Source organism: Octopus bimaculoides, chromosome 1 (assembly GCF_001194135.2).
Source record: "Octopus bimaculoides isolate UCB-OBI-ISO-001 chromosome 1, ASM119413v2, whole genome shotgun sequence".
NCBI classification, from domain to species: domain Eukaryota; kingdom Metazoa; phylum Mollusca; class Cephalopoda; order Octopoda; family Octopodidae; genus Octopus; species Octopus bimaculoides.
The window spans coordinates 109,164,128-109,180,546 of NC_068981.1; the positions used below are offsets into that span (position 1 = coordinate 109,164,128).

A 16,419-nucleotide genomic window follows, 5' to 3' on the forward strand; every position below is an offset into this window, starting at 1 on the left:
GGTAAGTTCCATCCAAAGCTAAATACGTGGACGAACCCGATAGCCGACAAGTACCGCGAAGGAAAGGACAGTTATGTCAACAGCCGAGGGGCCCCACTGAAAGAGGAAGAATGAACAACGAAGTGAGGGAAGTACGACCAGCGTGGTCTTCTTTGGCCTCGGGGCAGTCGTGATGAACAGACGTGTGTGTGGATGCAAGTGCGAGACAGGATTTAGCAGTAGCTACTACACATAGACAAGACAGGTAGGGCACGTTTTGAATTTAACACAGCCACAGAATTGCAGATGAGGGTTCTTTCCCTCTTTACACACCGTAAAAAATTCTAATCATGTCACATGTATCCCATACTACTGATCTTTATGCGCATATTCCAAAATTCCAGTCTTTTGGAAGCTGTTAAAAGCATTTTGCTCCTGAAAAATGGAGGTCATGGAGCTCTAAAATGTGGGAGCTAAGGGTCCCTATTGGGTGGGGGGGATGTCTTAATGTCAACCAGAGAAGTTGAATTGTTGAGAATCTTTTTTGACTTGGGTGTTATATCTATTGTTCGAATTTCTTTGAAATAGGAAATATATGTATGTTCACTGGGTTTGTAAAAGAGAGCAAAGCTACAGAAAACCAAAAGACAAATGATCACAATAAGCAGTCAGCTATCCTACCCTAGTCGTTACTACTCCCCAATGTAGAATTCCTAACCATACAGGTGACAAGCACAGCTGTAAGATGCATTACGGATCTATAGCAATTGGAAGGGCGTGACCCATCTGAAATAAACATTAACAACTGTACAAGTCTATCGTTACCCTGAGGATGACAAAAAATGAAGGAAGACAAGTAATGTTTGAGCAGTCGACGGCAACAAAATTGGATGTAAGGGCAGCAGCGAAGTGGAGATAGCGGTGCATGACACAACACTGAGGCTGCGGGTGATTATGATCGACCATGTGGTAGACGGAAGTGATGTGGTGATGGGCACTGACGTGATCAACTGCCTTGAAGGTGTCAGTGTCAGTGAAGACATGGTTTCATTTGGTGGTGTAGAGGCGTCATGTGCTATGAGTCTCCAGCATGAGAGGCGGGAGAGCTCTGCGGAAGATAGTACTATTTACGCCATTGAGGAGTGCTTCCATTAACAGCAGTGGTGCAACCAACGAAGGGCATGGTCAGGCCGGTACTGGACTTTCGAGAGTTGAATGGCCATGTATCGTGACACATGGGTGGCGAGGTGACTGCGTTTGCGGAGAGACGTTGCATGAATGAAGACAGATAACGAGGGCGGTAACGATTGTCGATTTGAAGCCGAAATATCTGCAGCTCCATTTGAGTGAGAAACTATGGCAGTATCAGCTGGTGCGATATAAGGGCCAGACATACTGTTTGACTAGGCTGGGTTTCAGGCTGAATTCTACGCCAAAGATCATGGCAACAGTGCTCAAATCTATCCTGGGAAAAGTGGACAAGGTACAAAAAATCCACCAATTCCTATATAGACAACATCTTGGTAGACGAGACTGTAGTGTCTGCTGCAGAGGTCATAAGTGACCTAAAGAAGTTCGGGCAGACTGCGAAACTACTGGAGCCAATGGTTGGAGGAGCTACACTGGGGATCAAGCTTCAAAGAGACGCATTACAAGACTAGTAACTTGGTGTAGAACTCAATATACATGTTTCAGAACAAAGTCTTAGATGAATATAGAACGGTAATAAGAAATGACATAGGAAAAATAAAGATTATGTAATGAACTTCATTAGCTTACAGCTGTTTCTGCTATAAGATGCAGAGTTTACTGTTAGACGAGTACATCCTATAGCTTCATTGGAGCAATGTATCCAAAAATATAATTCTTTTTTTGCCAAATAAAGTGCATTGCATATTCGAGGCTCTGATAAAGCTATAGGATGTTAGCCAGGTACTCAAGAGTCCACCGCATCTCATAGCAGAAACAGTTGTAAGCTTATGAAGTTCATGACATACATTTTGTTTTTCCTGTGTCATCTCTTTTCTTATATCTTTGTGTCTGCTTTGTCCCCCCTACCAATATTGGTGTGTTTACATTTCATAGCATAGTTGTTCAGCAAAAGAGACTGATAGAATAAATCCAGGCTTAAAAAGATAGTACTGGGGTCTATTCATTTAACTAAAAAAAATTCTTCAAGACGGTGCTGCAGCATGGCTGCAGTTTGAAACAAAAGATGAAAGAAAAGATAAAGGTGAAATAGTTATAATTTCACTTCTTTCAAATTTCATGTTACCTATACAAAATTATGAAATTCGTCTAATTTTGAAAATAATGAAATTTATTATGTTCAAATATAGATTAAATTAATTTCTCCATTGTATATTCGCAATAAAAATGCTATCAATAAACAATCGTTTGTTTCACTCAGTATAGAGTCTAAGCGTTGAAAACAGGATACTCTCCGTGTATATAAGCAATTTAGAATTTTTATTTTTAATGATTCTGTAATTCTTTGGTACAGATAAGAAATACAAAACGTTTAGCCGCTTAGCCTCAGTATTTTTCTTGTTCAATATTGCTGATTCATTTAACAATTTAAGTTGTCTGTCGTCTGCTCTTTCGGTGGCCTGCTACAACTCTTTTTTTCTCACTCTTACTCTACTACTAATTCTCTCTACCCCACTGTCACCACAAACTCACTGTAGTTAAACAGAGAATAATGCTTATTCCTTATGACACGGTCATTTGCTTGTAGTGAACAGGAACATCGAATTTTAGACAAAAAAAAATTATGTATAAAAATTTCTGATAACTTGCTCCGTGTTATTATTTACAAAATGTGCAGATTGCAAGGGAGGTAACTATGTAATTGTATTCAAAGATTAAAATTTGCCTCTCCCTTTAACCCAAACTTTAATTCCCACTTTCTCTCACGCGCGCGGTGTAAGCAAAAACGAACCAATACTATTATACACGGCTGAATTGGATGCCAGATTCGCAGAAGCTGGCACAGTAATGCGCTAGCTCCAGCATTCGATCCTCAGAAGAGAGGTTGGCAAAAGAACCACACTCGCTATTTTCCGTACAATTTCCATGCCTATACATAACTACGGTCATGGATGTTAGTGATAGCCAAAAGAATACGATTGCGAATATAAGGTTCCTCCAAAAGATCTCTGGAGTAACGTTACTCAACGGTGTGTTGATCATCCAGGTCAAGTCACTACTTCCTCTCAGTGACAGAGTGAGGAAACTGCATTACGCCAACGTCAATGAAATCAACAGAGTTTCTTAGATATCTGGTCTGCAAAATGGAACTTTTTGATAATTGTTACGTTACATATATTTGTGGTACTAATTTGAATATTAAAATAGCTCTTTCCCATTACCAGATTTTCTCACATTTAATGATAAAATATACCATAATTTGTAGGTAAATCCACATATGATAGGACTATATAAAACTAATAAAAATAGATTTGATACTTTATTTAGCAAAATAAAACGGCACAAATGCAACTGAAAGGTAAGAAATAAGTTTGGGATGTCACAGCTTGTAACTCCATTGCTCCCTCCCACATCTTAGAAGCTGCGGTAAATGCGAGGGTTCACTGCTTCTGCAGCTGAACGGAACAAAACCCTTAAGTATCGGTATTTGTTAGAGAACCATTTCTTCCAGCCTGTGGCGTTTGAGACGTTTGTAGAGACTGGGCTGCTAACAGCGAAGTTCTTTGTCATCATTAGCAGCTCGCCTCACCGGGATGGGATATCAGGTGGATGCCGGTGAGGGTGCTTGGCTGTTCCAATGCCTTGGCCTAGCCGTCACCCGTGATAATGCTATGAGCGTGTTGGCTTGCTTCGTTGAACCTTGTGGTGTGTGACCAGTTGGAGCACTTAGTGTTGAATTGATGTTTTTTTTTTCTTTCTCTTCGCGCATGGTTGTTTTCTTCGGTTTGGGATTTGCATTTTAATGTGGTTTTGTATTATATACTTGTTGTATATATAATTGTTAAATTATCTAAATTTTCAATAAACTACATTGCCAGGATGTTAAATTTCCCAGTTGTATGTGCGAGTGCTTTTAACGTTTCTTGTGAAGTACACGATGATTAAATTTGTGGCAGCCGTAAAACTACGGTATTTTCCACTACACTATCATATAAAATAAAGGGGTTCCATGGTAAAATCAAAATAGGACGAAATGGCAACATCAGAAGAAAAGAACTGAACGAAAACGTACGGCGAGAGAAAGAAGCGGAAGTTATTCTCCACCAAAAAGTAAAAATATGTTATGTTGTCATAACAACTTAATTACCCACCGCCACTATCATTGTCCCAGGTGTATAAAACAACGTTGTTATAGCAGCAGCAAAGCTGTCCTTTATAATGCACTGTTAAATTTTTTTATCGTCACTGGTAAAACATGAAGGAAATATGAAATATGACACTAGCTGAAAAGGTGTCCGCTACAAAATATCCGACAAAACAGTACTTCAACTTTTGTGATTGTGAGTATATAAGTCTATTAAAAAGTTTAAGACTTAATTTATATTTTCAAATTTAAAATTAAAGTTTTTTATTTCAAATAATTTTAGAAGTGCAGTGACAGAAACGTTAGATCACCTCACTTCCATATCACCTATGTAAATATAAACTACAGCTTTCTGGGTGTGGTCGGTCTGTTGCTTCCTCATCTTCTCTCATTGCCTAGCTGACTTCCCCTACCTTCATTCTAATTCTAGCTTTCTCTCTCCTCTTTCTCTTGGCTGATACTCTCACACCACCTCTCCCTCACCCTACATTACCATTACTCTTTCACTTCAATTCCTTATTTAACTTTGTCTCTCAACTCTTCTAAATATCTTCCACAATTTATTTTAGTCCTTTTACTTTCTTAGTGTAAATTTTTATCTTTTATTTTTCAAATGTCAATAAAATAAGCTCCTATAAAATACTGAATTTCATTTTAATGAACCAAAAATGCCCGCCTTTTCCAATATGAGAAATAAACATTATTAGAAGAGTGTTGAGACATTGAAATGATAGTCAGTGTTTTAGGGAAGCTCACAATATCCTTCTCTCTTTAAAATATATTGTTTTCCCAACAGGACATTGGCATAATGACGCTAATCAAATTGATTTTTTTTCGCTTTGGCTTAATCAGAAAGAGCTGTGCCCATGACCAATGCAGGCCCTCTGAAACTAGTGAATTGATGTCTGTGTCAGCAACATAAAGCATGGGTATATGCTTGGTGCTGTGGATGTCTGGTAAGAGGGCAATATGTGTAACAAGTGGAGGAAAGACAAGTGGGCTTCAGTCAAGGGGGTATTGGCTAGTGCAGAGTAGTAGAAAAGTCAGTGGGTCTAATTTAAGCTTTGTAGAGTTTCTCCTATACTAGTAGTACTCAACCAGGATCCATATGGTTCTAGGGGAGTCCATATAAAATTTTGTTAAAATTTATGTGCAATAAATTGGTTGTACTTCTGCAATACACAAAATATTTTAATTTTTCTTATACAATGCCTCATAATATTTGATTATAAAAATACAGTGATATTTTTTATATACAGTGAATGGTTGTGGAGGTCCTGTAGAGTAAAATAGGAATCAAAGGGTCCAAAGGTAAAAAATGGTTTAGAACCTCAGTGCTGTACTATGAATATGAGATTGCTGAGAGAAGTCATTAGTTGTTGTGAGGTTTGGTATATAGTAGCGTCTTTGAGAATTTTGATTATATGTTTTCAAAATCGGAAAGAGTGAGGTACTACATAAAGATGGTCAGTGATTGTGGCTTTGTTTTGTTGAAAGAACCAAGATTTTTATGTTCCAGGTGAAAATATTTGAAGATCTCTGTTCGTAGAGATGCTGCAGGTTTGATATGATGTGTCTAGGTGAAAATATGGATTTCACCTTTGTACAAAGGTTAGGAAGGAATGACATTATCTACAAAGATGTGACTGTCAGTAGAGGTGACAGTTAGTAGGTTGAAGGTGTGGGCCAATGAGAGCTTTGTCAATGCACACTTAGTAATGTACTCTGACAAGAAGCATCCAACCTAAGGGATGGATAAGCTCATAAGCAGTTAACTTAGCCCCAAAAATCTCTGTCCAGACACAGATATTTTACTCAAGGTAAATGTAATGACATTACTTTCCTTAGATTTTTCACTTACTTAAGAACCACTGGTGATTTGATGTCAGTAGATCTAGATCTGCAAAAACCATGTTGTGTTCATTGAGTAGGGGTAAAAGACTCCTGATGTTGGAGGTGAGATAGTGGAAGTGAGAGTGATAGGTGGGCAGTTGGAGCAGCTACTTTTCTAGGGAACAGGACATATAGTATCATGTTTCCAAAGATGGTAATGGATCCCTCTAGAAATGGAAAGATTGGAAGGTTTGCCAAACATAGGGGCTAGCTCTGGAGCACACCATTTGAAAGTAATAGTAGGGACAGTGATGATCTTATTAGTTTAAAGCTACGGGAGATATTTTTATACTTAGCTTGTATGTGGCAATGAGACTGGTTTGGGAGAGAAGGATGGTTTTAGTGGAGTTTTTCTCTGTGTGTTGCAGAGTTGGATGCAAAGTAGGCAACAGATGCTTTCTCTTCCTATGTATGCTTACAGAGCCATTATAGATCAAGAGTGATGGATACAAGGATTTCACAAAGTTTGCAAAGACTCTTAAGGAAAATCTTACAGGCTGTATTCAGTATGTAGAGCAATAGCTATCCAATGGGTAGGGTCACTTTTTTTCAAGTAGGCCATGCTTTCCACCTGTATTACTGTAGTATAGCTACATGTGAACCTATACTATTGTAGTATAGCTACATTGAAGAATTTTGGTTATATGCTTTGTTTGTATGACAAATGTGAAAAGTCATACAGAACAGGATGATTTTGGTTACTTGCTTAGCTGTCATGGATTAGTTGGGTGTAAAGGTCATTTACAAGGATAGTCGTCATAACACTTGCAGAGTATTGACCGGTTGGCTAACTCAAAGTGCCATTGGATTTGCGAGGCAGGGTGTTGTGTAGTAAGTAGAAATACAGTAGGTAGCCTTGATTATGTTGTGGCCAGATGAACTGATAGCTGCAAGGTGGTGACAGTTTGGCAGTGAGAAAGAGATCAAGAATTTTGGAATGTATTTGGGGGATGATACCAACACAATTTTTAGAGCAATAAATAGCAAAATTTACTCCAAAAAGAATAAAGTGGGTTAAAATGAAATATTGAACTCATGGATCTTTTCTGTTTGGCTTTCACTTTTTGTTATTCATTTCTTCAAGAAAAATTTTAGCAAAATGTTACAGGAGTTTAAAGTTTAATTATTTGTACCCAATCAGAAAACAGGATTTGGAAGCTGGCATTTTCTGTGTGATAACTTTTATTAAACAAAATAAAAGCAATATATTATGGAGACAAAAGTTGTAAAATGTTTTGAAGTTTTAATAAGTTTAAATGAGTAAAGTCATGTGAAATGAAAGTTTGAGATACACTAGAGTTAGGGTTTGGAGTTGGTGTTTAGGGTTTAGGGATTGAGTTAGGGTTTAGGGTTAGACTTTGGGTTTAGGTTTGGTGATTATGGTCAGTGCGACCAGTGGATGACCTGGGCTTAATCAATTAGTCACATATTTTTAGTGAACATTTTTCTAAAATTTTTCTGGAACAAGTGAGGAACAAAATCAGATTCAGCTTGAAAAATTATATCAATGTACCAAATTTGAAAAAAAAACAATTAATACATTTTTTGTAGTGAAAATTTTAAAACAAAAGTTCAGAATATAGGTATGTAGTAGTTGTAGTATTAAGCAGAAAACAGCTTGGCTCATTACTATGAAAACAGGCACCAATGTGTCTGTGGATTGATTGGCTAAAATTACCCAAAATTTGCAAACTTTAAAAGCTATTAACTTTTTATTCATTAATTTATGGCAGAAATGAATTTTATTTCCGCAACGAGCTTGCAAAACTACATCAATATATCAAATCTGAAATTAATTAGAACAAATATGAAGGAATTGAAAAGTGAAAGCCAGACAGAAAAGATCCAGACACAATTTTGTTGTCTTGGTATCACTATATCTATTATTACTTGGAGAAGTTTTGATGCTACTAATGTTTTTAGGGAAGGCGTAAATGTTACAATTTATCAAGAAAAAATTCATGCAGTTAATTTAGATATGGTTCATTTAAAAGATTTGCTTGTTAAAATTGAAGGAAGAACTCATTATATAAAAATACTACATATATTTTCAATACAACTAAAAGCTAGCTGTATTTAATTGTATAGGAAACATGTTTAATCTTTAATTTGTATTAAATATATGTGGTCATCTCACACAAATTGATATATTCAGTATGATTATGTAAACAAAACATTTCCATGGATAAAAAATAGTTATCCATTTGCCAAACATACATATTCTAAAATGAGTTTTAAGCACTATTTTAAAAAGTTTTTTTTAAATTCCCCTGAAACATTGCTAAAAATGTAGAGCTTTAGTGAAAAATAAATAACAATAAAACCTAAGTTCATTGCACTATGTAATACAACTAAAATATGAAGTGATCTCTATTGCAAGCAGAACCATTTTGTGCTAATGACTCATAAATTGCTGAGAATGAAGGTATTTCACACACAGAAAACTTGCCAACTCTATTATTTTACCTGTTCTCTTTTCTTCCAAAACAAGAAATTTGGTACTGCAATTTTGTAGTAATTGAGAAAGCTGGAGTTTGGTAATACCTGTCAATTTTTCTATCAGCAAGAGAAATAGGAAGAAAGATAATGTGTTCATAAATTATAAGTGGTGATTAATATTTTGAGCAAGGACCTTTGTTAGAGAAGAAAAAGTATTATTTACACTTCCCAATGAAGGACCCCATCTGAAATATTAGTCCCTGCTTATAGTATACAAACATATCTCTTGTTTAAATCATATTTCCTGATTAACTTTGCATTATGTTTCAAATCTAAATAATGTTAACCGTTTGTTACCATATTTCTATTGAAGTACACTGACTTTTGTTTTAGTTAATTTTGAAAATAATGAAGAATTTATTAAAATAAATTTGTTGTTATTAAGCTTGATGTTAGAACATAAATTAGCATGGAATTTTAATGGAAGGTTTTAATTTAGATTATCAAATATACTCGCAAATAGATTGCACTGTTTTTTGACAAAAATTTCAATAAAAATCAGGTCTGTGACTTAACATCACAGGGATCTGAAGTAAACAGTGGCATATCGATGGTTCAGAAGAATTTTTTGGTTTGAATCCTGATAAAGTTTGATAACTATATTCAAATGAATAAACACTTTCCTTATGTAACATTTCTTTCCATTCTGTTTGCAATTCTCGATGTTTTTCTTATCAAGTTGATACTTATTGATTTTTTTTTTTGTCAAGTTGATTTATCAATTAGACTACTTTCATAAAGTAGTCTGATTCCACAAAAATGTTTTAATATCTGTAAGCAAAATTTTGAAATAAATGTGAATATATGATAATATTTAACAAATATTAGTTACACTTATGTTAAAAAGTGTTATGTAACTGCCTTGATTATAGGGCAACCTATCTGCAAGTCAACCAGAAATACCTACTTTGACAACTACAAACTAAGGGCACAACCTATCCACTGGTAGAACCTGTCCACAAGTACATACAGTACTTTAACATAGAAAATTTGTATCATACAACTAAGGACAATCTCAGGTGGATTAACATCAAAAGGGTTGATGTAGACTATGATAAGCCTACTAATTCAACTGGTTTCCTAACAAACAGCATATTTAATAACATTATTTCTAAAAATAACCAGGTAAACTACTCTTGGTTTTAACATTTCCATATACATATTTTCCAATTTTCTATTTTTAACAGTATTAATAAAAATCTGATCACTTTGGAAAAGTTTTTAGATAGTCAGTTAAACAATGGGTATGTTCTTCACTTTATTCCTGAAACTCTGTAAAGAAAAGCATCTTAAGCCAGATTCTGAGCTTTTAGAAAGACTCCCACGGTAAGTAACATTGTTTTTGTTTTAATCTTCCTTTAGTCTATTGTCTCTCTAAAGTTTGGAAAAAAATCAACTTTATCACATGTGTATATGAATATATTTTAAGATCCTGTGTCTATAAATTTGTTCTCCTGCATAAATATCTAATTTATCATGTTTTTAAGATTTTTATTCTGACATAATGTATCTAGGAATTCATTATCCACATCTTTCCTTTCATAAGATGGTAATGATATGTGAGAAATTTAGCTGCTAATTCTAACAGGTTAAGTAATGACATAAGGTGTTCCCCTATTGGCACTAGTTCGGTGTCACACTTTACATTGGGCTAACATATTGTTATTATCAAATATCACATTAACAAAAACTAAAATCAAACTAACACAATTATTATGCACTGTATCAATGTTTAAAATATTTTCACTGTAAGCAAAAAGTTGTCACTGTTATTTTTGCCTTATAGAAATGACACCTTGTTGCTTGACTTGTCTCATATGAGTATCTGTGCTGACATGTGTGGTATCCTTGGCAAAGCTCTGTCTTTTGATGAAACTATCAATGAATTAAGATTCTCAGACTGTATGATATGTCCAGAAGGTATAACATTCTATCATTTTTCTCTTTACCTAGCTGCATTTTAAATCATTATGGTTTACTGTATCCCATAGTCTTGACTAACAGCATCAGAGCATCACAATAACGTTTGTGTATTGCATTTTTCTTTTATTATTAAAAACAAAAACCATTTTATTGAACAAAGCTATCAATATATCTATTTGTTGTTCATAAATGTTTCTTAAAGAAAAGTATTGCTCATATTTTACACACTTTTCTCATAGAAAGAATCATAAATACTCTTCCCTGTATTTTCATCTGTGTGTTTACATTAATGATTTTTATTTGTGTGTTTACACTAATATTACTAGCTCCACAAATTTTTAGTAGTAGTCTGTATCGAGCATTCTAAATATTTTTGATTTTATAAGAACCCTTTTTCAGCCACTTTATAACTGTTGAGTGATTCATGGTAGATAAGACATCATGTTGTTACAATTACTTCAACAATACATAAATGATAAAATTAACAAAAGCTCTTCCAGCCACAATAACTGGGAAACTGGGTCTAAAACTGTAAGAGATAATATTGGAGCAAAATAGGGTCAGTAGAGTTCTGTGAATAAACATTTTTGTTAATAAAACTTTACTCAATCTAAATATGTGTAGTCATGTTAGTACTTAAAAACCATCCCAAATCATAATTCATTGTTTCCTTGTATTTCAGGAATGCAAGCAATTCTTCATGGATTGGCCTCCAATACTTCTGTTAGAAAACTAAACCTAAAAGTAAGCTATTTTTATGTTCAAGAATTCTGTCAACAATTAGTCTCAATTCGTCTCTATGAGATAATACTAACTACAAAACTATATAAATTGGTATAAAACACAGTTTCATACTAATTGCACATTAAAATATCTTCTGATTAGATATATAAATGATGACTTCTGCTTCTGCTTCAAACATTATCACTTGAGTTCACATTATCTTTATAAAGCAGTGTCATATCTTTGAGTATGGAAATATAGTAAAGCCGAAATCATAAAAAAAGTAGACTTGAATATTATTTAAAATATAAATGGCATATATTTAACAACAGTTTGTGAATGCAAAGCTATAAAATAGCTGGAGATAATATAGAAGTTTATGAACAGTGTACCCTGTTTTAGAAAGTTCTGTTTCTTAAAGAGCAAAAACTCATAAGCTACAACACCGCACCACATACAATTATGCTCTGCATATGAGATGTACTCTGTTATCCCCAACTAGATGGCTGTATAGCATATCTGGAGCTATGATCTGTTAATTGCACATTGTTATTCAGCCAGTTAGCTACATGCTTTAGATCTGCTTAATCAAGAATGAATTTAGACTCATCGATCACATAACAAAATGTTATGTAGCTTAACATAACTGAGGAAACTATATCAATCTGATGCAAACTGTATATAAAAACTATTACATAGACACACCCAACACATTTTATAAAAAATTAAAACAAGTGAGACACAACATATAGATATTGAAGAATATTTAGTCACTAAAAGGGAAAAATTGCAACAATATAAATTGGATAATTCCAGCTGATATACTTAATGTAAGTGAGTCAAAAGTAATCCTTAACCAATTGAAATAAAATCCATGAAAAGGAATATCATTAATGTTAATAATTTTCCTTGTCAGGAAAGGCAGGTGAGAGACATCTCAAATTTAAATTATTTAAAAATCATGTAGGGGTATCCAAAAGTAACCAGAAGCATTCTCTGTGGGACAAATCTGTTGTAGTTCAGGCTTCCACCACTAGAAGCCACTTAATGCAGCTATGAGGTACCAGTCTGCCAACCGACGGTGTCAGGTGTAGTCCTACTGCCACGTGGTGCATCTTTGTTTTGCAGTGCTTGTCCCCTGTTCATCAATTTTTGCAATGGCTGAAACAAAACAACAGTGTGCTTCTGTGAAATTCTGTTTTCTGCTGGGGAAAACAGCAGCTGAAACATTTGTCATGCTTTAAACAGCTTACAAGGATGCTGTCATGAGCAAAACACAAGTTTATGAGTGGTTTCCATGCTTTAGGAATGGTCACTTGTCACTCGAAGACCAAACTCATTCAGGACGACTGTTGACCTCCCAAACGAATGAAAACATGAAAATTCATGAACTGATCTTGGAGGACTGTCACCAAACAATTGATGAACTTGTTGATATGACTGGTGTGCCCTGGAGCTCCTGCCAACAAATTTTGAATGAGGAATTGCGAATGAAAAATTTGTGCCTCACCTGCTCACAGATCAAAAGCAGTCATGACTGAATTCATGCTGTGAACTGAAAGAACAGTTGGAGGTTGATCTGGGCCTTTTTTGAAGGTCATCACTGGTGACGAAAGCTGGTGTTATGGAATTTGAAGATATAGCGTGATGGAGGAAAAAGACAACAGAAAAAGAAGCAAAAGGGAGAAAGAAATACAGCAACCTTACCTGTTGACCGTGGCGGGATGAGCAATCACTGACCAGATCAAAACATGACCTTTCACATGCGCCGTCTCTGCTCGAACTGCCCGCGCATGCTCGGTGTCCACACATGCCACTGTCGCTCTTCGCTGGCCCCAGCAGTCTTCACTTCTGTTTGCCTCATCACAGCCCATAACACCACAAACACCACAGAAGATGAAGAAAAAGTGAAGAAAAAAATGATGGAGGTGTTGAAAAGCATCACTTTGCAGGAGTTTCAGCACTGCTTCAAATCATGGAAAATGCATTTGGACCGATGCATTGCTTCAAATAGAGAATACTTTGAAGGCAATAAAAGTGTAAACATGTAAAACTAAATGAATAAAATAATATCACAAAATTCCGGTTCCTTTTGGGTACCCTCTCATATATGGAGATAAGCAGTGAAGAGTAAATCTGATTTTTGGTGCCATATCAATTCAGGACATGTTTTAGTATTATTAAACCTCATCAGTGAAATACACTTTAATATATACTCATTAGATCATAGAATAACTGAAAGGATATAGTTCTTTTGTGAAGATAATACACTGATTTACATACTTAAATTGATGACACTGGGACATTTCCTAAGAGTGTTTTCTACATGAAAAACATATAAAGTGCAGTCTAACATACTTCATGTAGTGAACCAAAACTAATTTTTAACCAATTGAAATTAAACCTGTAATGAGAAGGAATCTTTGTAGCACCTTCATGCCTCTCTCTCTCTCTCTCTCTCTCTCTCTCTCTCTCTCTCTCTCTCTCTCTCTCTCTCTCTCGTACCATTATACTGCAACTTCTAATGCCATCCTCTCACAACAATAAACTCATTCTGCCCAGTATACTGTAAGGTGGAACAAAAAAGCACCCATTAACATATAAGATAATATCAAAAAGTTTCTGAATTAGTTCTGTAATATGCCAACGGATGGCAGCACACAGTTGCCTGCACAGTGAGACCTAGCAAAGACCTTGATGAGGCAGTGTGCTGAGTGGCATCACTGTTTACTTCACAAGATTTGTGTTTTTGTGATCACATGTATGCTATAGTCTGTAATTTTTGTCATGGATAGGAAGTTGGAACAAAGAGCCAGAGTGAAATTTTAAAATTGTGAAATCTGCTACAGAAACATTGAGCATGTTTCAGCAAACTTATGGCGACAAGGCAATGGGTGGTATGCAATGTTTTGAGTGGCACAAGCACTTCAAAGGCATTTGAGGGAGGACATTTGATGAAAGCGACCAGATCTGCAGAACTGGATTCTTCACAACAACAATGCACCCTGTCACCAAGCTCTCCTCGCTCGTGAGTTTCTTGCCAAAAACAACATGGTATCACTTCCACACCCACCCTATTCACCAGATTTAGAATCTATGGACTTTCATCTTTTGCCCAAGATGAAAATGCAGCTAAAAGTCAGTTTTAACACCGTTGTCATGATCAAAAGTGAATTGCTGAAAGTCCTCAACTCATGAAAAATGAATTTTAGGCCAGATTCCAAAAATGGCAAGAACCCTTGAACCAGTAAATTGCTGCAAGGGATAATGTTAAAACTTAGGTACATAAGTTATTTTTTATTAAACATAACTAGTCTGGGAATTTTTTGATACCACCTTATATATATCTTTATACTCCTTTATGCTATAAATTAACAGATATGGTATTAATGTAATCAATAGTAAACATTTTAAGCAGTTAATTGAGACTTAAAAAACTACAGCAGACTCATTGACTGAACTTGAACTATGTATGTATCTCTTGCTTAGTAAGAACTACAACTACAGTTACACATGCTAGCTTGATTTCTCAAATTAGGTATTTGATTGTCGTATTCAATCTCTACAAGTATCTCACTTGTTTCTCAGATAAAGTCATCAACCACTTAGCATTATTTTTATTCATTTTTATTTTAATTAGGGATCATAATGTTTAATAATTTAAAATGAACATACATTCCTATATGTACATAAAAAAAGACATTGAAAAGCATACATCTTAAGCTGAAAGTAGTTACTAAAACTAGTCTATTAAGCTGTCTACTTTTTTTATTATTATTTGTTACTGTTTGTCTTTTGTCTTTACAGGGAAATCAAATAAGAGGTAACACTGTTGAAAGTTTGGGATACTTGCTTCGAAACAACAACTATTTGACCAGGTAAATTTTCTTTTTCTGTTTGATTACTCATTAACCCTTTTACTGACTATAGGAATATAAGAAACAAAGAAAATTCTATAACTATTGAATTGTTGCTCTCTACTTTTTGAACTAACAGTAGTACTTTTGAACCTTGTTTTTACTTAAATATCAGTTAGATGGTGGCTGCATTTCCAAGAGTGATTAAAGTATGTGCGCTTTCTCCATTCATCTGTAAACAGGTATCTTTTGTCAGATAACTGATATGTAACTGTTTGATTATTATAATTAATGTGCTCAGCTATGCACACTTTCTGTGGATTGGTGCTGCTGGTTAGAGAAGTGTTTTCCAAATCCTTAATGTTGTGCAAACTGGCCTATCTCACATCTGGCAGGAAATGCATGAGGCAAGAGGCATACAAAAAATCTGTACATATTAGGTTCAGTTTAAAATGCTATTCCTAAGCCATATATCCATCTCTTACCCTGGTATCTTATATATTCCGTCCTCATGACTTATCTTGAATTTTAGAATTAAAGTATTTCAGTTTTTTTCTTAAACACATATTCATTTAGATATGGAGATAATAAAATTGCAAAATTATATTCCCAGGGTCAAGTTAGAATATTCTCATAGCTAAAAAACGAAGTCTTAAAAATCACATTGTAAAGATTAGGTTCCAATGATTTATTAGAGTTAATCTGTAGTCAAGGAGCCAAATTCTTATTTATTGACTTAATATTTGATTTACTACATATTTTTAGGACATTCTTGGAAAATTAAAGCTCAGCACAATACCTAACACCTCTATCCACTCACAAAGATCAGATTGAAATAAAAGCAGAATTCACTGTGGCTCTGTTTTATTGTAATGATCTGGCTAGGAATATACAATGTATTTCTGGTCAAAATAACAGCAGAATAGGTGTTCATGAATAACACTGCATTCCATAGTATTTCACCAGCATTAAACCAGTTTAAGAGATGAAAGAATTGAAAAATTGTATATGTATCACTCCATCCATTTGTAGTAAGATTTACAAAGGACAAACTGTATGACCCCTAATTATTAAATACGTCACATTAGATTCTGGTTGGAGCTAAGGTAATGCAGTCTAAAGTGTTATGCTGTGAAAACAGAAAGCATTTGCTATTTTGGGATAAGTTTCATTATAGACAAAAAACTGCTGAAAATAAGAGGCAGTGACTCAAATCAGTCAAACCTAGTATCATGTTCAGCCAAATATAGT

At 34.9% G+C, this 16,419-nt stretch overlaps 1 protein-coding gene across 2 annotated transcripts in view; it reads left to right on the plus strand.

Moving 5' to 3' along the window:
* Positions 1–2,714: 2,714 nt before the first annotated feature.
* Positions 2,715–16,419, plus strand: part of LOC106868484 (leucine-rich repeat-containing protein 45) — a 60,833-nt gene continuing 47,128 nt past the window's right edge. Inside the window, exons 1-5 of one of the 2 annotated variants that reach the window (XM_014913778.2) lie at positions 2,715–4,469; positions 9,853–9,991; positions 10,452–10,585; positions 11,271–11,332; positions 15,119–15,189. In XM_014913778.2, coding sequence (XP_014769264.1) covers positions 9,906–9,991; positions 10,452–10,585; positions 11,271–11,332; positions 15,119–15,189 — 353 coding nt within the window. In that variant the 5' untranslated portion in view covers positions 2,715–4,469; positions 9,853–9,905. The remainder of the gene's footprint in view (positions 4,470–9,852; positions 9,992–10,451; positions 10,586–11,270; positions 11,333–15,118; positions 15,190–16,419) is intronic. The other variant, XM_014913772.2, reaches the window with a different exon arrangement.